The 25396-nt window shown below is 42.6% G+C and overlaps 1 protein-coding gene across 1 annotated transcript in view; it reads left to right on the top strand.

Annotated features, from left to right (window-relative positions):
- The window catches only part of LOC138851208 (ATP-dependent Clp protease proteolytic subunit-like), a 193088-nt gene that overhangs the window by 85071 nt on the left and 82621 nt on the right, over window positions 1-25396 (top strand). Inside the window, exon 2 of the mRNA XM_070080055.1 lies at window positions 4140-4231. Within this exon, the coding sequence (XP_069936156.1) occupies window positions 4140-4231 (92 nt within the window). The remainder of the gene's footprint in view (window positions 1-4139; window positions 4232-25396) is intronic.

Below are 25396 nucleotides of genomic sequence, written 5' to 3'. Positions count from 1 at the left end.
GAGCCGGCGTTCCCACAATGCTATGCAGGCGCCTAGATTTTTTGTTTATGGTGCACACCCACCGCGCAGACCCATTCTCTCACATGTAGGCCTATGAGCACTTTCGCGCTAAATTTGATGGTGCTAGAATTTTGGCGTAGATCTATGGTTTGGACACTCAACGTAAAGCCATAGATCTACGGGACGAACCCTGAAAAGGTTAAATAATTCAGGTGCTATTTTTTAGCTTTAGACTATTTACTTTGTTTTATACTTAATTCTAACTATAGATTCACTACAAATCTTATAATTACAAGCATTGATCCTGATACCAACCTCTTATTTAATGACTTAAATGAATCAAACAGTAATTGTAATTACTACACAGCAGAACAATCAAAGGCACTCCTCAGAGCCAACAACAACTGTCTTTAACTACAATATCAGATCTTTAAGCAAGCATTACGATGACCTCATAGCATTACTAAATTCCTTGCATGCCAATATGGCCATCATTACACTAACTGAAACCTGGCTAAAGCCTGATACTACAGATGTCTATGCCATTCCTGGTTACACAGCCATACACAACTGTAGGCCAGACCAACAAGGGGGTGGCACAGCTATATACTACTCAGACCAACTAGAATGTATCACTAATACTTGCACATGGGATGAACATGGGGAATATATAATAGCTAAATTCAAATCCAAATACCTACAAAAACCTCTCACATTGATAAACATGTACAGAGTTCCTCAGTCAAACATTAGCCAATTTAGTCAAAACCTAGGAAGTATGATAACTGATGCATGCATGAACAAAGATCACTTACTACTCTCAGGTGACTTCAATATAAATCTCCTGCAAGACCAGGACCCACACATTACTGAATTCACAAACACAATGAGTAACTGCATGTTGCTACCAACAGTAACAAAACCTACAAGAGTTACAGAGACTAGTGTTTCCCTACTTGACCATATCTTGACCAACACCATATCCCCTTTAAAATCAGGCATAATTACAGATAATACCACAGACCACTACCCTACTTTCCTCATAACAACTCTTGGTAAATTACCCCAAGACACTTCTAAAGTCACCTTCAGACTTCACAATGAGGCAGCCATTAATAACTTCACAACAGCAGTAACAAACATTGACTGGCACACTGAGCTAGAAATCTATACAGATATTGACGAATGTATTAATAATTTTCTAAAAAAGACCCAGTACCTCTATAACAAGCACTGCCCTAAAAAAACTAAACATTTGACAGCTAAGAGACTGAACAGTCCCTGGCTAACACCCAGCATTCTCAAATCCATAAATACAAAACACCGATATGAAAAACAGTACAAAATGGGTCACATAACCAGAGACCAAACAAAATGTTACTCGTCAATCCTAACCAGCCTGATAAGAAGGGCAAAAAAATTGTATTATGAGAACAGATTATCCAACTTACGATGTGATATAAAAAAGACCTGGAAAACCTTATCAGAAATTCTAGGAACAAAAAAGATATCACGAAATAGCGAAATAAAATTAGCAAAATCAGATGAACCCCAACTCCCACCAACAGAAACAGCAAACAGACTCAATGATTTCTTCTCCACTATAGGACAAAACCTTGCCAATAAAATCCCAAGCTCAGATACACCACCAAATGACTACCTCACTGGCAACTACCCGAACACACTGTTCCTAGCTCCGATTAACCCATACGAAGTCTCCCTTATTATCAATGCACTAAAAAACAAGGCAGGAGATTTAAATACCTTACCACCCTTTTTATACAAAAAAGTGTCATAAGTGTTATCACCAATCATTGCAACACTCTTTAACAAATCCATTGAATCCTCCACCTTCCCTACAGTTCTCAAAATAGCAAGGGTCACCCCGATCCATAAAGGAGGAGATGAAACAGAGTTGAACAACTGTAGGCCAATATCCAACTTACGCCCTCTCTCAAAAACCTTCGAAAAATTAATTCATAAACGAATCTACTCCTACCTCATCTCCCAGAACATACTCAGCCCCTGCCAATTTGGATTCGGGCCTAATAAAAATACTAATGATGCTATTATCCACATGCTAGAACATATATACACTGCAGTAGAGAAAAAAGAAGTCCCACTGGGGATCTTCATTGACTTACGTAAAGCTTTTGATACAGTTGACCATGACTTGCTCCACATAAAATTGTCACACTATGGTATAGGAGGGCACTCCCTCAACTACCTCAATTCATACCTCAGTAACAGAAGCCAATATGTGTACGCAAATGGGGCAAACTCTTCTGCACAACCAATTACAGTTGGTGTCCCACAGGGAAGTGTCCTTGGCCCTCTTCTCTTTTTCCTATACATAAATGACCTACCAAATGCTTCGCAATTACTCAGACCCACACTATTTGCAGATGACACTACATATGTCTTCTCTCACCCGAGCCCAGTCACGCTAGCCAATACTGTAAATACCGAATTACAGAAAATATCTACCTGGATGAGGACTAACAAACTTACACTAAACATTAACAAAACCTACTTCATTCAGTTTGGTAACAGAGCTACAGATGTCCCTCTTAACATAATGATAAAAGGATCACCTATCACAAAGCTAACAGAGGGAAAATTCTTAGGAATCCACCTTGATAATAGACTCAAATTTCGTACACATATACAACAAATTTCTAAGAAAATTTCCAAGACCGTAGGCATACTATTGAAGATACGGTACTATGTTCCACAGTCAGCCCTCCTGGCCCTATATCACACTCTTATTTACCCCTATCTCACCTATGGAATTTGTGCATGGGGCTCAACAACAATTAACCATCTCAGACCACTAATTACCCAACAAAAGGCTGCAGTCAGAATGATAACAAATTCCCACTACAGGCAGCACACTCCACCAATATTCAAAACACTAAACATACTCACCATACAAAACATCCATACTTATTACTGCACCTATTATATACATAGAACACTTAACTCTGATATTAACCCTCCCCTCAAACATCTCCTTGCCAACCTCAACAGAACACATGACCATAACACAAGGCACAGATCACTCTTTGATGTTCCTCGTGTCCATCTCACGCTATGCAAAAACTCAATGCACATAAAAGGCCCTAAAATCTGGAATTCATTACCTGTAAATATAAAAGAAACACTACTTGTTTATAAATTCAAGTCTCTTCTCAAAGATCACTTACTCACCCAAAACCAAATAAATACTGAATAACTGAACCTTATAAATTGTATATCTTAAATGTTTCTCACAATTTTATCACATAAATGTTAAACCTAAAACCCAATCTAACTTTGTTATTTTTTAAATACACTACCTAACAGAATACTCCATTCGACTGAATGTATAGCAATGCATGCAACCATATGACCTGTCTTTGTAATCTCATTTGTGCTTTATTGTTATCTGTTTACAATAATGTTTTATCACTGATTACATCATTGCTTAGTTAATCTTAAGTTAATTTTAAGCCAGCCTGTAATGCTATGCATACAAGTGGCTTTGGCATGCTGCTTTTACCTGTATTTTTTTGTACCTCTGTATGTATGTTCAAATTACAAAAATTTAACCCTTAAATGGTCCAAACGTATATATGCGTTTTTTCAACATCTGAAAGTATGTAAAAAATGTAGATCTTTTTTTTTTGTTTTGTTTTACATGTGAAAACGTGTAAAAAACTTTTGTCTACAATTTTTTTGTTATACAGTGGACCCCCGGTTAACGATATTTTTTCACTCCAGAAGTATGTTCAGGTGCCAGTACTGACCGAATTTGTACCCATAAGGAATATTGTGAAGTAGATTAGTCCATTTCAGACCCCCAAACATACACGTACAAACGCACTTACATAAATACACTTACATAATTGGTGGCATTCGGAGGTGATCGTTATGCGGGGGTCCACTGTATTCAAAAATATGTAAAAAAAAGTAGATCTACTTTTGTAGCACTACGAATTTGAATGTCAATCTGTTTGGACCATTTAAGGGTTAATGGACACTTGGACAATCCCTTCTGTTAGTCAGTTTTGAGAGGTCTCTGTAATTTTTTGTGTTTATGAAGTTGGTATTTATGAGTTTATACTTGTACTTGTTTTTTAATACATATTTTATTTCAGATAGATGATAACATATCAAGTTTGGTTATTGCGCAGCTTCTTTTTCTGCAGTCAGAAAATACCAAGAAGCCCATTCACATGTACATTAACAGGTTTGTATTCAGAATGTATTGATCACTTACTATGTTGTTGGTAGAGTCTACATGGTCTACTATGTTGCTGGTAGAGTCTTCATGGTCTACTATGTTGCTGGTAGAGTCTACATGGTCTACTATGTTGCTGGTAGAGTCTACATGGTCTACTATGTTGCTGGTAGAGTCTTCATGGTCTACTATGTTGCTGGTAGAATCTACATGGTCTACTATGTTGCTGGTAGAGTCTTCATGGTCTACTATGTTCCTGGTAGAGTCTACATGGTCTACTATGTTGCTGGTAGAGTCTTCATGTACCTGGTCTACTATGTTGCTGGTAGAGTCTACATGGTCTACTATGTTGCTGGTAGAGTCTTCATGTACCTGGTCTACTATGTTGCTGGTAGAGTCTACATGGTCTACTATGTTGCTGGTAGAGTCTTCATGTACCTGGTCTACTATGTTGCTGGTAGAGTCTTCATGTACCTGGTCTACTATGTTGCTGGCAGAGTCTTCATGGTCTACTATGTTGCTGGTAGAGTCTACATGGTCTACTATGTTGCTGGCAGAGTCTTCATGGTCTACTATGTTGCTGGCAGAGTCTTCATGGTCTACTATGTTGCTGGTAGAGTCTACATGGTCTACTATGTTGCTGGTAGAGTCTACATGGTCTACTATGTTGCTGGTAGAGTCTACATGGTCTTCTATGTTGCTGGCAGAGTCTTCATGTACATGGTCTACTATGTTGCTGGTAGAGTCTACATGGTCTTCTATGTTGCTGGTAGAGTCTTCATGTACCTGGTCTACTATGTTGCTGGTAGAGTCTACATGGTCTTCTATGTTGCTGGTAGAGTCTTCATGTACCTGGTCTACTATGTTGCTGGTAGAGTCTACATGGTCTTCTATGTTGCTGGTAGAGTCTTCATGTACCTGGTCTACTATGTTGCTGGTAGAGTCTACATGGTCTTCTATGTTGCTGGTAGAGTCTTCATGTACCTGGTCTACTATGTTGCTGGTAGAGTCTACATGGTCTACTATGTTGCTGGCAGAGTCTTCATGTACATGGTCTACTATGTTGCTGGTAGAGTCTACATGGTCTTCTATGGTGCTGGTAGAGTCTTCATGTACCTGGTCTACTATGTTGCTGGTAGAGTCTTCATGTACCTGGTCTACTATGTTGCTGGTAGAGTCTTCATGGTCTACTATGTTGCTGGTAGAATCTACATGGTCTACTATGTTGCTGGTAGAGTCTTCATGGTCTACTATGTTGCTGGTAGAGTCTACATGGTCTACTATGTTGCTGCCAGAGTCTTCATGTACATGGTCTACTATGTTGCTGGTAGAGTCTACATGGTCTTCTATGTTGCTGGTAGAGTCTTCATGTACCTGGTCTACTATGTTGCTGGTAGAGTCTACATGGTCTTCTATGTTGCTGGTAGAGTCTTCATGTACCTGGTCTACTATGTTGCTGGTAGAGTCTACATGGTCTTCTATGTTGCTGGTAGAGTCTTCATGTACCTGGTCTACTATGTTGCTGGTAGAGTCTACATGATCTTCTATGTTGCTGGTAGAGTCTTCATGTACCTGGTCTACTATGTTGCTGGTAGAGGCTACATGGTCTACTATGTTGCTGGCAGAGTCTTCATGTACATGGTCTACTATGTTGCTGGTAGAGTCTACATGGTCTTCTATGTTGCTGGTAGAGTCTACATGGTCTTCTATGTTGCTGGTAGAGTCTTCATGTACCTGGTCTACTATGTTGCTGGTAGAGTCTTCATGTACCTGGTCTACTATGTTGCCGGTAGAGTCTTCATGGTCTACTATGTTGCTGGTAGAGTCTACATGGTCTACTATGTTGCTGGTAGAGTCTTCATGGTCTACTATGTTGCTGGTAGAATCTACATGGTCTACTATGTTGCTGGTAGAGTCTTCATGGTCTACTATGTTGCTGGTAGAGTCTACATGGTCTACTATGTTGCTGGTAGAGTCTTCATGTACCTGGTCTACTATGTTGCTGGTAGAGTCTTCATGTACCTGGTCTATGTTGCTGGTAGAGTCTACATGGTCTACTATGTTGCTGGTAGAGTCTACATGGTCTACTATGTTGCTGGTAGAGTCTTCATGTACCTGGTCTACTATGTTGCTGGTAGTCTTCATGTACCTGGTCTATGTTGCTGGTAGAGTCTACATGGTCTACTATGTTGCTGGTAGAGTCTACATGGTCTACTATGTTGCTGGTAGAGTCTTCATGTACCTGGTCTACTATGTTGCTGGTAGAGTCTTCATGTACCTGGTCTATGTTGCTGGTAGAGTCTACATGGTCTACTATGTTGCTGGTAGAGTCTACATGGTCTACTATGTTGCTGGTAGAGTCTACATGGTCTACTATGTTGCTGGTAGAGTCTTCATGTACCTGGTCTACTATGTTGCTGGTAGAGTCTTCATGTACCTGGTCTACTATGTTGCTGGTAGGGTCTTCATGGTCTACTATGTTGCTGGTAGAGTCTTCATGTACATGGTCTACTATGTTGCTGGTAGAGTCTTCATGTACCTGGTCTACTATGTTGCTGGTAGAGTCTACATGGTCTACTGTGTTGCTGGTAGAGTCTTCATGTACCTGGTCTACTATGTTGCTGGTAGAGTCTTCATGTACCTGGTCTACTATGTTGCTGGTAGAGTCTACATGGTCTTCTATGTTGCTGGTAGAGTCTTCATGTACCTGGTCTACTATGTTGCTGGTAGAGTCTTCATGTACCTGGTCTACTATGTTGCTGGTAGAGTCTACATGGTCTACTATGTTGCTGGTAGAGTCTTCATGTACATGGTCTACTATGTTGCTGGTAGAGTCTTCATGTACATGGTCTACTATGTTGCTGGTAGATTCTTCATGTACCTGGTCTACTATGTTGCTGGTAGAGTCTACATGGTCTACTATGTTGCTGGTAGAGTCTTCATGTACATGGTCTACTATGTTGCTGGTAGAGTCTTCATGTACATGGTCTACTATGTTGCTGGTAGAGTCTACATGGTCTTCTATGTTGCTGGCAGAGTCTTCATGTACATGGTCTACTATGTTGCTGGTAGAGTCTACAAGGTCTTCTATATTGCTGGTAGAGTCTTCATGTACCTGGTCTATGTTGCTGGTAGAGTCTACATGGTCTACTATGTTGCTGGTAGAGTCTACATGGTCTACTATGTTGCTGGTAGAGTCTTCATGTACCTGGTCTACTATGTTGCTGGTAGAGTCTTCATGGTCTACTATGTTGCTGGTAGAGTCTACATGGTCTTCTATGTTGCTGGTAGAGTCTTCATGTACCTGGTCTACTATGTTGCTGGTAGAGTCTACATGGTCTTCTATGTTGCTGGTAGAGTCTTCATGTACCTGGTCTACTATGTTGCTGGTAGAGTCTTCATGGTCTTTTATGTTGCTGGTAGAGTCTTCATGTACCTGGTCTACTATGTTGCTGGTAGAGTCTACATGGTCTTCTATGTTGCTGGTAGAGTCTTCATGTACCTGGTCTACTATGTTGCTGGTAGAGTCTACATGGTCTTCTATGTTGCTGGTAGAGTCTTCATGTACCTGGTCTACTATGTTGCTGGTAGAGTCTACATGGTCTTCTATGTTGCTGGTAGAGTCTTCATGTACCTGGTCTACTATGTTGCTGGTAGAGTCTACATGGTCTTCTATGTTGCTGGTAGAGTCTTCATGTACCTGGTCTACTATGTTGCTGGTAGAGTCTTCATGGTCTTTTATGTTGCTGGTAGAGTCTTCATGTACCTGGTCTACTATGTTGCTGGTAGAGTCTACATGGTCTTCTATGTTGCTGGTAGAGTCTTCATGTACCTGGTCTACTATGTTGCTGGTAGAGTCTACATGGTCTTCTATGTTGCTGGTAGAGTCTTCATGTACCTGGTCTACTATGTTGCTGGTAGAGTCTACATGGTCTTCTATGTTGCTGGTAGAGTCTACATGGTCTTCTATGTTGCTGGTAGAGTCTTCATGTACCTGGTCTACTATGTTGCTGGTAGAGTCTTCATGTACCTGGTCTACTATGTTGCTGGTAGAGTCTTCATGTACATGGTCTACTATGTTGCTGGTAGAGTCTTCATGTACCTGGTCTACTATGTTGCTGGTAGAGTCTTCATGTACCTGGTCTACTATGTTGCTGGTAGAGTCTTCATGTACCTGGTCTACTATGTTGCTGGTCTACTATGTTGCTGGTAGAGTCTTCATGGTCTACTATGTTGCTGGTAGAGTCTTCATGGTCTACTATGTTGCTGGTAGAGTCTACATGGTCTACTATGTTGCTGGTAGAGTCTTCATGTACCTGGTCTACTATGTTGCAGGTAGAGTCTACATGGTCTTCTATGTTGCTGGTAGAGTCTTCATGTACCTGGTCTACTATGTTGCTGGTAGAGTCTTCATGGTCTACTATGTTGCTGGTAGAGTCTACATGGTCTACTATGTTGCTGGTAGAGTCTACATGGTCTACTATGTTGCTGGTAGAGTCTACATGGTCTACTATGTTGCTTGTAGAGTCTACATGGTCTACTATGTTGCTGGTAGAGTCTTCATGTACCTGGTCTACTATGTTGCTGGTAGAGTCTACATGGTCTACTATGTTGCTGGTAGAGTCTACATGGTCTACTATGTTGCTGGTAGAGTCTACATGGTCTACTATGTTGCTGGTAGAGTCTTCATGGTCTACTATGTTGCTGGTAGAGTCTACATGGTCTACTATGTTGCTGGTAGAGTCTTCATGGTCTACTATGTTGCTGGTAGAGTCTACATGGTCTACTATGTTGCTGGTAGAGTCTACCTGGTCTACTATGTTGCTGGTAGAGTCTACATGGTCTACTATGTTGCTGGTAGAGTCTTGGTCTACTATGTTGCTCGTAGAGTCTACATGGTCTACTATGTTGCTGGTAGAGTCTACTGGTCTACTATGTTGCTGGTAGAGTCTTCATGGTCTACTATGTTGCTGGTAGAGTCTTCATGGTCTACTATGTTGCTGGTAGAGTCTACATGGTCTATATGTTGCTGGTAGAGTCTGTTGCTGGTAGAGTCTACATGGTCTACTATGTTGCTGGTAGAGTCTTCATGGTCTACTATGTTGCTGGTAGAGTCTACATGGTCTACTATGTTGCTGGCAGAGTCTTCATGTACATGGTCTACTATGTTGCTGGTAGAGTCTACATGGTCTTCTATGTTGCTGGCAGAGTCTTCATGTACCTGGTCTACTATGTTGCTGGTAGAGTCTACATGGTCTACTATGTTGCTGGTAGAGTCTTCATGTACCTGGTCTACTATGTTGCTGGTAGAGTCTACATGGTCTACTATGTTGCTGGTAGAGTCTTCATGTCTACATGGTCTACTATGTTGCTGGTAGAGTCTTCATGGTCTACTATGTTGCTGGTAGTCTTCATGTACCTGGTCTACTATGTTGCTGGTAGAGTCTACATGTACATGGTCTACTATGTTGCTGGTAGAGTCTACATGGTCTACTATGTTGCTGGTAGAGTCTTCATGGTCTACTATGTTGCTGGTAGAGTCTTCATGTACTATGTTGCTGGTAGAGTCTACATGGTCTACTATGTTGCTGGTAGAGTCTACATGGTCTACTATGTTGCTGGTAGAGTCTACATGGTCTACTATGTTGCTGGTAGAGTCTTCATGTACCTGGTCTACTATGTTGCTGGTAGAGTCTACATGGTCTTCTATGTTGCTGGTAGAGTCTTCATGTACCTGGTCTACTATGTTGCTGGTAGAGTCTACATGGTCTTCTATGTTGCTGGCAGAGTCTTCATGTACATGGTCTACTATGTTGCTGGTAGAGTCTACATGGTCTTCTATGTTGCTGGTAGAGTCTTCATGTACCTGGTCTACTATGTTGCTGGTAGAGTCTACATGGTCTTCTATGTTGCTGGCAGAGTCTTCATGTACATGGTCTACTATGTTGCTGGTAGAGTCTACATGGTCTTCTATGTTGCTGGCAGAGTCTTCATGTACATGGTCTACTATGTTGCTGGTAGAGTCTACATGGTCTACTATGTTGCTGGTAGAGTCTTCATGTACCTGGTCTACTATGTTGCTGGTAGAGTCTTCATGTACCTGGTCTACTATGTTGCTGGTAGAGTCTTCATGGTCTACTATGTTGCTGGTAGAGTCTACATGGTCTACTATGTTGCTGGTAGAGTCTTCATGGTCTACTATGTTGCTGGTAGAGGTCTACTATGTTGCTGGTAGAGTCTTCATGGTCTACTATGTTGCTGGTAGAGTCTACATGGTCTACTATGTTGCTGGTAGAGTCTTCATGGTCTACTATGTTGCTGGTAGAGTCTACATGGTCTACTATGTTGCTGGTAGAGTCTACATGGTCTACTATGTTGCTGGTAGAGTCTACATGGTCTACTATGTTGCTGGTAGAGTCTTCATGTACCTGGTCTACTATGTTGCTGGTAGAGTCTACATGGTCTACTATGTTGCTGGTAGAGTCTACATGGTCTACTATGTTGCTGGTAGAGTCTACATGGTCTACTATGTTGCTGGTAGAGTCTTCATGTACCTGGTCTACTATGTTGCTGGTAGAGTCTTCATGTACCTGGTCTATGTTGCTGGTAGAGTCTACATGGTCTACTATGTTGCTGGTAGAGTCTACATGGTCTACTATGTTGCTGGTAGAGTCTACATGGTCTACTATGTTGCTGGTAGAGTCTACATGGTCTTCTATGTTGCTGGCAGAGTCTTCATGTACATGGTCTACTATGTTGCTGGTAGAGTCTACATGGTCTTCTATGTTGCTGGTAGAGTCTTCATGTACCTGGTCTACTATGTTGCTGGTAGAGTCTACATGGTCTACTATGTTGCTGGTAGAGTCTTCATGGTCTACTATGTTGCTGGTAGAGTCTACATGGTCTACTATGTTGCTGGTAGAGTCTTCATGTACCTGGTCTACTATGTTGCATCTTCATGGTCTACTATGTTGCTGGTAGAGTCTATGTTGCTGGTAGAGTCTTCATGGTCTACTATGTTGCTGGTAGAGTCTACATGGTCTACTATGTTGCTGGTAGAGTCTTCATGTACCTGGTCTACTATGTTGCTGGTCTAGTCTACATGGTTGCTCTACATGGTCTACTATGTTGCTGGTAGAGTCTACATGGTCTTCTATGTTGCTGGCAGAGTCTTCATGTACCTGGTCTACTATGTTGCTGGTAGAGTCTACATGGTCTACTATGTTGCTGGTAGAGTCTTCATGTACCTGGTCTACTATGTTGCTGGTAGAGTCTACATGGTCTTCTATGTTGCTGGTAGAGTCTTCATGTACCTGGTCTACTATGTTGCTGGTAGAGTCTACATGGTCTTCTATGTTGCTGGTAGAGTCTTCATGTACCTGGTCTACTATGTTGCTGGTAGAGTCTACATGTACCTGGTCTACTATGTTGCTGGCAGAGTCTTCATGTACATGGTCTACTATGTTGCTGGTAGAGTCTTCATGTACCTGGTCTACTATGTTGCTGGCAGAGTCTTCATGTACCTGGTCTACTATGTTGCTGGTAGAGTCTTCATGTACCTGGTCTACTATGTTGCTGGTAGAGTCTTCATGGTCTACTATGTTGCTGGTAGAGTCTTCATGGTCTACTATGTTGCTGGTAGAGTCTTCATGGTCTACTATGTTGCTGGTAGAGTCTACATGGTCTACTATGTTGCTGGTAGAGTCTTCATGTACCTGGTCTACTATGTTGCAGGTAGAGTCTACATGGTCTTCTATGTTGCTGGTAGAGTCTTCATGTACCTGGTCTACTATGTTGCTGGTAGAGTCTTCATGGTCTACTATGTTGCTGGTAGAGTCTACATGGTCTACTATGTTGCTGGTAGAGTCTACATGGTCTACTATGTTGCTGGTAGAGTCTACATGGTCTACTATGTTGCTGGTAGAGTCTACATGGTCTACTATGTTGCTGGTAGAGTCTTCATGTACATGGTCTACTATGTTGCTGGTAGAGTCTACATGGTCTACTATGTTGCTGGTAGAGTCTACATGGTCTACTATGTTGCTGGTAGAGTCTACATGGTCTACTATGTTGCTGGTAGAGTCTACTGGTCTATGTTGCTGGTAGAGTCTACATGGTCTATGTTGCTGGTAGAGTCTTCATGGTCTACTATGTTGCTGGTAGAGTCTACATGGTCTACTATGTTGCTGGTAGAGTCTTCATGTACCTGGTCTACTATGTTGCTGGTAGAGTCTACATGGTCTACTATGTTGCTGGTAGAGTCTACATGGTCTACTATGTTGCTGGTAGAGTCTACATGGTCTACTATGTTGCTGGTAGAGTCTACATGGTCTACTATGTTGGTGGTAGAGTCTTCATGTACCTGGTCTACTATGTTGCTGGTAGAGTCTATGGTCTTCTATGTTGCTGGTAGAGTCTTCATGTACCTGGTCTACTATGTTGCTGGTAGAGTCTACATGGTCTACTATGTTGCTGGTAGAGTCTTCATGTACCTGGTCTACTATGTTGCTGGTAGAGTCTACATGGTCTACTATGTTGCTGGTAGAGTCTTCATGTACCTGGTCTACTATGTTGCTGGTAGAGTCTACATGGTCTTCTATGTTGCTGGTAGAGTCTTCATGTACCTGGTCTACTATGTTGCTGGTAGAGTCTACATGGTCTACTATGTTGCTGGTAGAGTCTTCATGTACCTGGTCTACTATGTTGCTGGTAGAGTCTACATTGTCTATGTTGCTGGTAGAGTCTTCATGTTGCTACTATGTTGCTAGAGTCTACATGGTCTACTATGTTGCTGGTAGAGTCTTCATGGTCTACTATGTTGCTGGTCTACTATGTTGCTGGTAGAGTCTACATGGTCTACTATGTTGCTGGTAGAGTCTACAGAGTGGTCTACTATGTTGCTGGTAGAGTCTTCATGTACCTGGTCTACTATGTTGCTGGTAGAGTCTACATGGTCTACTATGTTGCTGGTAGAGTCTTCATGTACATGGTCTACTATGTTGCTGGTAGAGTCTACATGGTCTACTATGTTGCTGGTAGAGTCTTCATGTACCTGGTCTACTATGTTGCTGGTAGAGTCTACATGGTCTACTATGTTGCTGGTAGAGTCTTCATGTACCTGGTCTACTATGTTGCTGGTAGAGTCTACATGGTCTACTATGTTGCTGGTAGAGTCTTCATGTACCTGGTCTACTATGTTGCTGGTAGAGTCTACATGGTCTACTATGTTGCTGGTAGAGTCTTCATGTACATGGTCTACTATGTTGCTGGTAGAGTCTACATGGTCTACTATGTTGCTGGTAGAGTCTTCATGTACCTGGTCTACTATGTTGCTGGTAGAGTCTTCGTGGTCTACTATGTTGCTGGTAGAGTCTACATGATCTACTGTGTTGCTGGTAGAGTCTTCATGGTCACTATGTTGCTGGTAGAGTCTTCATGGTCTACTGGTAGAGTCTACATGGTCTACTATGTTGCTGGTAGAGTCTACATGGTCTACTATGTTGCTGGTAGAGTCTACATGGTCTACTATGTTGCTGGTAGAGTCTACATGGTCTACTATGTTGCTGGTAGAGTCTTCATGGTCTACTATGTTGCTGGTAGAGTCTACATGGTCTACTATGTTGCTGGTAGAGTCTACATGGTCTACTATGTTGCTTGTAGAGTCTACTGGTCTATGTTGCTGGTAGAGTCTACATGGTCTACTATGTTGCTGGTAGAGTCTTCATGTACCTGGTCTACTATGTTGCTGGTAGAGTCTACATGGTCTGCTATGTTGCTGGTAGAGTCTTCATGTACCTGGTCTACTATGTTGCTGGTAGAGTCTTCATGGTCTACTATGTTGCTGGTAGAGTCTTCATGTACCTGTCTACTATGTTGCTGGTAGAGTCTATGGTCTATATGTTGCTGGTCGAGTCTTCATGTACATGGTCTACTATGTTGCTGGTAGAGTCTTCATGGTCTACTATGTTGCTGGTAGAGTCTACATGGTCTACTATGTTGCTGGTAGAGTCTTCATGTACCTGGTGTACTATGTTGCTGGTAGAGTCTTCATGGTCTACTATGTTGCTGGTAGAGTCTACATGGTCTTCTATGGTGCTGGTAGAGTCTTCATATACCTGGTCTACTATGTTGCTGGTAGAGTCTACATGGTCTTCTATGTTGCTGGCAGAGTCTTCATGTACATGGTCTACTATGTTGCTGGTAGAGTCTACATGGTCTACTATGTTGCTGGTAGAGTCTACATTGTCTTCTATGTTGCTGGCAGAGTCTTCATGTACATGGTCTACTATGTTGCTGGTAGAGTCTACATGGTCTTCTATGTTGCTGGTAGAGTCTTCATGTACCTGGTCTACTATGTTGCTGGTAGAGTCTACATGGTCTACTATGTTGCTGGTAGAGTCTTCATGGTCTACTATGTTGCTGGTAGAGTCTTCATGTACCTGGTCTATGTTGCTGGTAGAGTCTTCATGGTCTACTATGTTGCTGGTAGAGTCTACATGGTCTTCTATGTTGCTGGCAGAGTCTTCATGTACCTGGTCTACTATGTTGCTGGTAGAGTCTACATGGTCTTCTATGTTGCTGGTAGAGTCTTCATGTACCTGGTCTACTATGTTGTTGGTAGAGTCTACATGGTCTACTATGTTGCTGGTAGAGTCTTCATGGTCTCTACTATGTTGCTGGTAGAGTCTTCATGGTCTACTATGTTGCTGGTAGAGTCTTCATGTACCTGGTCTACTATGTTGCTGGTAGAGTCTACATGGTCTTCTATGTTGCTGGTAGAGTCTTCATGGTCTACTATGTTGCTGGTAGAGTCTACATGTCTGTTGCTGGTAGAGTCTTCATGTACCTGGTCTACTATGTTGCTGGTAGAGTCTTCATGGTCTACTATGTTGCTGGTAGAGTCTTCATGTACATGGTCTACTATGTTGCTGGTAGAGTCTTCATGTACCTGGTCTACTATGTTGCTGGTAGAGTCTTCATGTACCTGGTATACTATGTTGCTGGTAGAGTCTTCATGTACCTGGTCTACTATGTTGCTGGTAGAGTCTTCATGGTCTACTATGTTGCTGGTAGAGTCTTCATGGTCTACTATGTTGCTGGTAGAGTCTTCATGGTCTACTATGTTGCTGGTAGAGTCTACATGGTCTACTATGTTGCTGGTAGAGTCTTCATGTACCTGGTCTACTATGTTGCTGGTAGAGTCTACATGGTCTACTATGTTGCTGGTAGAGTCTTCATGTACCTGGTCTACTATGTTGCTGGTAGAGTCTTCATGGTCTACTATGTTGCTGGTAGAGTCTACATGGTCTACTATGTTGCTGGTAGAGTCTACATGGTCTACTATGTTGCTGGTAGAGTCTTCATGTACCTGGTCTACTATGTTGCTGGTAGAGTCTTCATGTACCTGGTCTATGTTGCTGGTAGAGTCTACATGGTCTACTATGTTGCTGGTAGAGTCTACTATGTTGCTGGTAGAGTCTACATGGTCTACTATGTTGCTGGTAGAGTCTATGTACATGGTCTACTATGTTGCTGGTATGTTGCTGGTAGAGTCTTCATGGACCTGGTCTACTATGTTGCTGGTAGAGTCTTCATGTACCTGGTCTACTATGTTGCTGGTAGAGTCTTCATGTACCTGGTCTACTATGTTGCTGGTAGAGTCTTCATGGTCTACTATGTTGCTGGTAGAGTCTACATGGTCTACTATGTTGCTGGCAGAGTCTTCATGTACATGGTCTACTATGTTGCTGGTAGAGTCTACATGGTCTTCTATGTTGCTGGTAGAGTCTTCATGTACCTGGTCTACTATGTTGCTGGTAGAGTCTACATGGTCTTCTATGTTGCTGGTAGAGTCTTCATGTACCTGGTCTACTATGTTGCTGGTAGAGTCTACATGGTCTTCTATGTTGCTGGTAGAGTCTTCATGTACCTGGTCTACTATGTTGCTGGTAGAGTCTTCATGGTCTACTATGTTGCTGGTAGAGTCTTCATGTACCTGGTCTACTATGTTGCTGGTAGAGTCTACATGGTCTACTATGTTGCTGGTAGAGTCTTCATGTACATGGTCTACTATGTTGCTGGTAGAGTCTACATGGTCTACTATGTTGCTGGTAGAGTCTTCATGTACCTGGTCTACTATGTTGCTGGTAGAGTCTTCATGTACCTGGTCTACTATGTTGCTGGTAGAGTCTTCATGGTCTACTATGTTGCTGGTAGAGTCTTCATGGTCTACTATGTTGCTGGTAGAGTCTTCATGTACATGGTCTACTATGTTGCTGGCAGAGTCTTCATGTACATGGTCTGCTATGTTGCTGGTAGAGTCTACATGGTCTTCTATGTTGCTGGCAGAGTCTTCATGTACCTGGTCTACTATGTTGCTGGTAGAGTCTACATGGTCTACTATGTTGCTGGTAGAGTCTTCATGTACCTGGTCTACTATGTTGCTGGTAGAGTCTACATGGTCTTCTATGGTGCTGGTAGAGTCTTCATATACCTGGTCTACTATGTTGCTGGTAGAGTCTACATGGTCTACTATGTTGCTGGTAGAGTCTTCATGTACCTGGTCTATGTTGCTGGTAGAGTCTACATGGTCTACTATGTTGCTGGTAGTCTACATGGTCTACTATGTTGCTGGTAGAGTCTTCATGTACCTGGTCTACTATGTTGCTGGTAGAGTCTACATGGTCTACTATGTTGCTGGTAGAGTCTTCATGGTCTACTATGTTGCTGGTAGAGTCTACATGGTCTACTATGTTGCTGGTAGAGTCTTCATGTACCTGGTCTACTATGTTGCTGGTAGAGTCTACATGGTCTACTATGTTGCTGGTAGAGTCTTCATGTACCTGGTCTACTATGTTGCTGGTAGAGTCTTCATGGTCTACTATGTTGCTGGTAGAGTCTACACGGTCTACTATGTTGCTGGTAGAGTCTTCATGTACCTGGTCTATGTTGCTGGTAGAGTCTTCATGGTCTACTATGTTGCTGGTAGAGTCTACATGGTCTTCTATGTTGCTGGTAGAGTCTTCATGTACCTGGTCTACTATGTTGCTGGTAGAGTCTACATGGTCTACTATGTTGCTGGTAGAGTCTTCATGGTCTACTATGTTGCTGGTAGAGTCTACATGGTCTACTATGTTGCTGGTAGAGTCTACATGGTCTTCTATGTTGCTGGTATACTATGTTGCTGGTAGAGTCTTCATGTACCTGGTCTACTATGGTGCTGGTAGAGTCTACATGGTCTATATGTTGCTGGCAGAGTCTTCATGTACCTGGTCTACTATGTTGCTGGTAGAGTCTACATGGTCTACTATGTTGCTGGTAGAGTCTTCATGTACCTGGTCTACTATGTTGCTGGTAGAGTCTTCATGTACCTGGTCTACTATGTTGCTGGTAGAGTCTTCATGGTCTACTATGTTGCTGGTAGAGTCTTCATGTACCTGGTCTACTATGTTGCTGGTAGAGTCTACATGTACATGGTCTACTATGTTGCTGGTAGAGTCTTCATGGTCTACTATGTTGCTGGTAGAGTCTTCATGGTCTACTATGTTGCTGGTAGTCTACTATGTTGCTGGTAGAGTCTTCATGGTCTACTATGTTGCTGGTAGAGTCTTCATGTCTACTATGTTGCTGGTAGAGTCTTCATGGTCTATATGTTGCTGGTAGAGTCTTCATGGTCTACTATGTTGCTGGTAGAGTCTACATGGTCTTCTATGTTGCTGGTAGAGTCCTGGTCTACTATGTTGCTGGTAGAGTCTTCATGTACCTGGTCTACTATGTTGCTGGTAGAGTCTACATGGTCTACTATGTTGCTGGTAGAGTCTTGTTGCTGGTAGAGTCTTCATGTACATGGTCTACTATGTTGCTGGTAGAGTCTTCATGTACATGGTCTACTATGTTGCTGGTAGAGTCTTCATGGTCTACTATGTTGCTGGTAGAGTCTTCATGTACCTGGTCTACTATGTTGCTGGTAGAGTCTACATGGTCTACTATGTTGCTGGTAGAGTCTTCATGTACCTGGTCTATGTTGCTGGTAGAGTCTACATGGTCTACTATGTTGCTGGTAGAGTCTACATGGTCTACTATGTTGCTGGTAGAGTCTTCATGTACCTGGTCTACTATGTTGCTGGTAGAGTCTTCATGGTCTACTATGTTGCTGGTAGAGTCTACATGGTCTACTATGTTGCTGGTAGAGTCTACATGGTCTACTATGTTGCTGGTAGAGTCTTCATGTACCTGGTCTACTATGTTGCTGGTAGAGTCTACATCATGTACTGGTCTATGTTGCTGGTAGAGTCTACATGGTCTACTATGTTGCTGGTAGAGTCTACATGGTCTACTATGTTGCTGGTAGAGTCTACATGGTCTACTATGTTGCTGGTAGAGTCTTCATGTACCTGGTCTACTATGTTGCTGGTAGAGTAGAGTCTACATGGTCTTCTATGTTGCTGGTAGAGTCTTCATGTACCTGGTCTACTATGTTGCTGGTAGAGTCTACATGGTCTACTATGTTGCTGGTAGAGTCTTCATGGTCTACTATGTTGCTGGTAGAGTCTACATGGTCTACTATGTTGCTGGTAGAGTCTTAATGGTCTACTATGTTGCTGGTAGAGTCTACTATGTTGCTGGCAGAGTCTTCATGTACCTGGTCTACTATGTTGCTTGTAGAGTCTACATGGTCTTCTATGTTGCTGGTAGAGTCTTCATGTACCTGGTCTACTATGTTGCTGGTAGAGTCTTCATGGTCTACTATGTTGGTCTACTATGTTGATGGTAGAGTCTTCATAGTCTACTATGTTGCTGGTAGAGTCTTCATGTACCTGGTCTACTATGTTGCTGGTAGAGTCTTCATGTACATGGTCTACTATGTTGCTGGTAGAGTCTTCATGTACCTGGTCTACTATGTTGCTGGTAGAGTCTTCATGTACCTGGTCTACTATGTTGCTGGTAGAGTCTTCATGTACCTGGTCTACTATGTTGCTGGTAGAGTCTTCATGGTCTACTATGTTGCTGGTAGAGTCTTCATGGTCTACTATGTTGCTGGTAGAGTCTTCATGGTCTACTATGTTGCTGGTAGAGTCTACATGGTCTACTATGTTGCTGGTAGAGTCTTCATGTACCTGGTCTACTATGTTGCTGGTAGAGTCTACATGGTCTTCTATGTTGCTGGTAGAGTCTTCATGTACCTGGTCTACTATGTTGCTGGTAGAGTCTTCATGGTCTACTATGTTGCTGGTAGAGTCTACATGGTCTACTATGTTGCTGGTAGAGTCTACATGGTCTACTATGTTGCTGGTAGAGTCTACATGGTCTACTATGTTGCTGGTAGAGTCTACTATGTTGCTGGTAGAGTCTACATGGTCTACTATGTTGCTGGTAGAGTCTACATGGTCTACTATGTTGCTGGTAGAGTCTTCATGTACATGGTCTACTATGTTGCTGGTAGAGTCTTCATGTACCTGGTCTACTATGTTGCTGGTAGAGTCTTCATGGTCTACTATGTTGCTGGTAGAGTCTACATGGTCTACTATGTTGCTGGTAGAGTCTTCATGGTCTACTATGTTGCTGGTAGAGTCTACATGGTCTACTATGTTGCTGGTAGAGTCTACATGGTCTACTATGTTGCTGGTAGAGTCTTCATGGTCTACTATGTTGCTGGTAGAGTCTTCATGGTCTACTATGTTGCTGGTAGAGTCTACATGGTCTACTATGTTGCTGGTAGAGTCTTCATGTACCTGGTCTACTATGTTGCAGGTAGAGTCTACAGAGTCTTCATGGTCTACTATGTTGCTGGTAGAGTCTACATGGTCTTGTATGTTGCTGGTAGAGTCTTCATGTACCTGGTCTACTATGTTGCTGGTAGAGTCTTCATGGTCTACTATGTTGCTGGTAGAGTCTACATGGTCTACTATGTTGCTGGTAGAGTCTATGGTCTACTATGTTGCTGGTAGAGTCTTCATGGTCTACTATGTTGCTGGTAGAGTCTTCACCTGGTCTACTATGTTGCTGGTAGAGTCTACATGGTCTACTATGTTGCTGGTAGAGTCTTCATGTACCTGGTCTACTATGTTGCTGGTAGAGTCTTTATTGTCGACTATGTTGCTGGTAGAGTCTACATGGTCTACTATGTTGCTGGTAGAGTCTTCATGTACCTGGTCTACTATGTTGCTGGTAGAGTCTACATGGTCTACTATGTTGCTGGTAGAGTCTACATGGTCTACTATGTTGCTGGTAGAGTCTACATGGTCTACTATGTTGCTGGTAGAGTCTTCATGGTCTACTATGTTGCTGGTAGAGTCTACATGGTCTTCTATGTTGCTGGCAGAGTCTTCATGTACATGGTCTACTATGTTGCTGGTAGAGTCTACATGGTCTACTATGTTGCTGGTAGAGTCTACATGGTCTACTATGTTGCTGGTAGAGTCTTCATGTACCTGGTCTACTATGTTGTTGGTAGAGTCTACATGGTCTTCTATGTTGCTGGTAGAGTCTTCATGTACCTGGTCTACTATGTTGTTGGTAGAGTCTACATGGTCTACTATGTTGCTGGTAGAGTCTTCATGGTCTACTATGTTGCTGGTAGAGTCTACATGGTCTACTATGTTGCTGGTAGAGTCTACATGGTCTACTATGTTGCTGGTAGAGTCTACATGGTCTACTATGTTGCTGGTCTACTATATGTTGCTGGTAGAGTCTTCATATACCTGGTCTACTATGTTGCTGGTAGAGTCTACATGGTCTACTATGTTGCTGGTAGAGTCTTCATGTACCTGGTCTACTATGTTGCTGGTAGAGTCTTCATGTACCTGGTCTACTATGTTGCTGGTAGAGTCTACATGGTCTTCTATGTTGCTGGCAGAGTCTTCATGTACATGGTCTACTATGTTGCTGGTAGAGTCTACATGGTCTTCTATGTTGCTGGTAGAGTCTTCATGTACCTGGTCTACTATGTTGCTGGTAGAGTCTACATGGTCTACTATGTTGCTGGTAGAGTCTTCATGTACCTGGTCTACTATGTTGCTGGTAGAGTCTACATGGTCTACTATGTTGCTGGTAGAGTCTTCATGTACCTGGTCTACTATGTTGCTGGTAGAGTCTTCATGGTCTACTATGTTGCTGGTAGAGTCTACATGGTCTACTATGTTGCTGGTAGAGTCTACATGGTCTACTATGTTGCTGGTAGAGTCTACATGGTCTACTATGTTGCTGGTAGAGTCTACATGTACATGGTCTACTATGTTGCTGGTAGAGTCTTCATGTACCTGGTCTACTATGTTGCTGGTAGAGTCTTCATGTACCTGGTCTACTATGTTGCTGGTAGAGTCTACATGGTCTACTATGTTGCTGGTAGAGTCTTCATGTACCTGGTCTACTATGTTGCTGGTAGAGTCTACATGGTCTACTATGTTGCTGGTAGAGTCTACATGGTCTACTATGTTGCTGGTAGAGTCTACATGGTCTTCTATGTTGCTGGCAGAGTCTTCATGTACATGGTCTACTATGTTGCTGGTAGAGTCTACATGGTCTACTATGTTGCTGGTAGAGTCTTCATGTACCTGGTCTACTATGTTGTTGGTAGAGTCTACATGGTCTTCTATGTTGCTGGTAGAGTCTTCATGTACCTGGTCTACTATGTTGCTGGTAGAGTCTACATGGTCTACTATGTTGCTGGTAGAGTCTTCATGGTCTACTATGTTGCTGGTAGAGTCTTCATGTACCTGGTCTACTATGTTGCTTGTAGAGTCTACATGGTCTACTATGTTGCTGGTAGAGTCTTCATGGTCTACTATGTTGCTGGTAGAGTCTTCATGGTCTACTATGTTGCTGGTAGAGTCTTCATGGTCTACTATGTTGCTGGTAGAGTCTACATGGTCTACTATGTTGCTGGTAGAGTCTACATGGTCTACTATGTTGCTGGTAGAGTCTTCATGGTCTACTATGTTGCTGGTAGAGTCTTCATGGTCTACTATGTTGCTGGTAGAGTCTTCATGGTCTACTATGTTGCTGGTAGTCTTCATGTACATGGTCTACTATGTTGCTGGTAGAGTCTTCATGGTCTACTATGTTGCTGGTAGAGTCTTCATGTACCTGGTCTACTATGTTGCTGGTAGAGTCTACATGGTCTACTATGTTGCTGGTAGAGTCTACATGGTCTACTATGTTGCTGGTAGAGTCTACATGGTCTACTATGTTGCTGGTAGAGTCTACATGGTCTACTATGTTGCTGGTAGAGTCTTCATGTACCTGGTCTACTATGTTGCTGGTAGAGTCTACATGGTCTACTATGTTGCTGGTAGAGTCTTCATGTACATGGTCTACTATGTTGCTGGTAGAGTCTTCATGTACCTGGTCTATGTTGCTGGTAGAGTCTACTATGTTGCTGGTAGAGTCTTCATGGTCTACTATGTTGCTGGTAGAGTCTACATGGTCTTCTATGTTGCTGGTAGAGTCTTCATGTACCTGGTCTACTATGTTGCTGGTAGAGTCTACATGGTCTTCTATGTTGCTGGTAGAGTCTTCATGTACCTGGTCTACTATGTTGCTGGTAGAGTCTACATGGTCTACTATGTTGCTGGTAGAGTCTTCATGTACCTGGTCTACTATGTTGCTGGTAGAGTCTACATGGTCTACTATGTTGCTGGTAGAGTCTTCATGTACCTGGTCTACTATGTTGCTGGTAGAGTCTACATGGTCTACTATGTTGCTGGTAGAGTCTTCATGTACCTGGTCTACTATGTTGCTGGTAGAGTCTACATGGTCTACTATGTTGCTGGTAGAGTCTTCATGTACCTGGTCTACTATGTTGCTGGTAGAGTCTACATGGTCTACTATGTTGCTGGTAGAGTCTTCATGTACCTGGTCTACTATGTTGCTGGTAGAGTCTACATGGTCTACTATGTTGCTGGTAGAGTCTTCATGGTCTACTATGTTGCTGGTAGAGTCTTCATGTACCTGGTCTACTATGTTGCTGGTAGAGTCTTCATGTACCTGGTCTACTATGTTGCTGGTAGAGTCTACATGGTCTACTATGTTGCTGGTAGAGTCTACATGGTCTACTATGTTGCTGGTAGAGTCTTCATGTACCTGGTCTACTATGTTGCTGGTAGAGTCTACATGGTCTACTATGTTGCTGGTAGAGTCTTCATGGTCTACTATGTTGCTGGTAGAGTCTACATGGTCTACTATGTTGCTGGTAGAGTCTACATGGTCTACTATGTTGCTGGTAGAGTCTTCATGTACCTGGTCTACATGGTCTACTATGTTGCTGGTAGAGTCTTCATGGTCTACTATGTTGCTGGTAGAGTCTACATGGTCTACTATGTTGCTGGTAGAGTCTTCATGTACATGTTGCTGGTAGAGTCTACTATGTTGCTGGTAGAGTCTTCATGTACCTGGTCTACTATGTTGCTGGTAGAGTCTACATGTACATGGTCTACTATGTTGCTGGTAGAGTCTTCATGGTCTACTATGTTGCTGGTAGAGTCTTCATGGTCTACTATGTTGCTGGTAGAGTCTTCATGTACATGGTCTACTATGTTGCTGGTAGAGTCTTCATGTACCTGGTGTACTATGTTGCTGGTAGAGTCTACTTGGTCTACTATGTTGCTGGTAGATTCTTCATGTACCTGGTGTACTATGTTGCTGGTAGAGTCTACATGGTCTACTATGTTGCTGGTAGAGTCTTCATGTACATGGTCTACTATGTTGCTGGTAGATTCTTCATGTACCTGGTGTACTATGTTGCTGGTAGAGTCTACTTGGTCTACTATGTTGCTGGTAGATTCTTCATGTACTGGTCTATGTTGCTGGTAGAGTCTTCATGGTCTACTATGTTGCTGGTAGAGTCTTCATGTACCTGGTCTACTGTTGTGGTAGAGTCTACTATGTTGCTGGTAGAGTCTTCATGTAGAGTCCTGGTCTACTATGTTGCTGGTAGAGTCTACATGGTCTGTTGCTGGTAGAGTCTTCATGGTCTACTATGTTGCTGGTAGAGTCTACATGGTCTTCTATGTTGCTGGTAGAGTCTTCATGTACCTGGTCTACTATGTTGCTGGTAGAGTCTACATGGTCTACTATGTTGCTGGTAGAGTCTTCATGGTCTACTATGTTGCTGGTAGAGTCTACATGGTCTACTATGTTGCTGGTAGAGTATACATGGTCTACTATGTTGCTGGTAGAGTCTACTATGTTGCTGGTAGAGTCTACATGGTCTACTATGTTGCTGGTAGAGTCTTCATGTACCTGGTCTACTATGTTGCTGGTAGAGTCTATGTTGCTGGTAGAGTCTTCATGGTCTACTATGTTGCTGGTAGAGTCTTCATGTACATGGTCTACTATGTTGCTGGTAGAGTCTTCATGGTCTACTATGTTGCTGGTAGAGTCTTCATGTACCTGGTCTACTATGTTGCTGGTAGAGTCTTCATGTACCTGGTCTATGGTCTACTATGTTGCTGGTAGAGTCTTCATGGTCTACTATGTTGCTGGTAGAGTCTTCATGTACCTGGTCTACTATGTTGCTGGTAGAGTCTTCATGTACCTGGTCTACTATGTTGCTGGTAGAGTCTACATGGTCTTCTATGTTGCTGGTAGAGTCTTCATGTACCTGGTCTACTATGTTGCTGGTAGAGTCTACATGGTCTACTATGTTGCTGGTAGAGTCTTCATGTACCTGGTCTACTATGTTGCTGGTAGAGTCTACATGGTCTACTATGTTGCTGGTAGAGTCTACATGGTCTACTATGTTGCTGGTAGAGTCTACATGGTCTACTATGTTGCTGGTAGAGTCTTCATGTACCTGGTCTACTATGTTGCTGGTAGAGTCTACATGGTCTACTATGTTGCTGGTAGAGTCTTCATGGTCTACTATGTTGCTGGTAGAGTCTACATGGTCTACTATGTTGCTGGTAGAGTCTTCATGTACCTGGTCTACTATGTTGCTGGTAGAGTCTACATGGTCTTCTATGTTGCTGGCAGAGTCTTCATGTACATGGTCTACTATGTTGCTGGTAGAGTCTACATGGTCTTCTATGTTGCTGGTAGAGTCTTCATGTACCTGGTCTACTATGTTGCTGGTAGAGTCTTCATGTACCTGGTCTACTATGTTGCTGGTAGAGTCTTCATGGTCTACTATGTTGCTGGTAGAGTCTTCATGGTCTACTATGTTGCTGGTAGAGTCTT

The sequence above is a fragment of the Cherax quadricarinatus genome, unplaced genomic scaffold (genome assembly GCF_038502225.1).
Source record: "Cherax quadricarinatus isolate ZL_2023a unplaced genomic scaffold, ASM3850222v1 Contig112, whole genome shotgun sequence".
In the NCBI taxonomy this organism is placed as follows: Eukaryota; Metazoa; Arthropoda; class Malacostraca; order Decapoda; family Parastacidae; genus Cherax; species Cherax quadricarinatus.
This window is presented reverse-complemented; position numbering and strand designations above follow the sequence as displayed.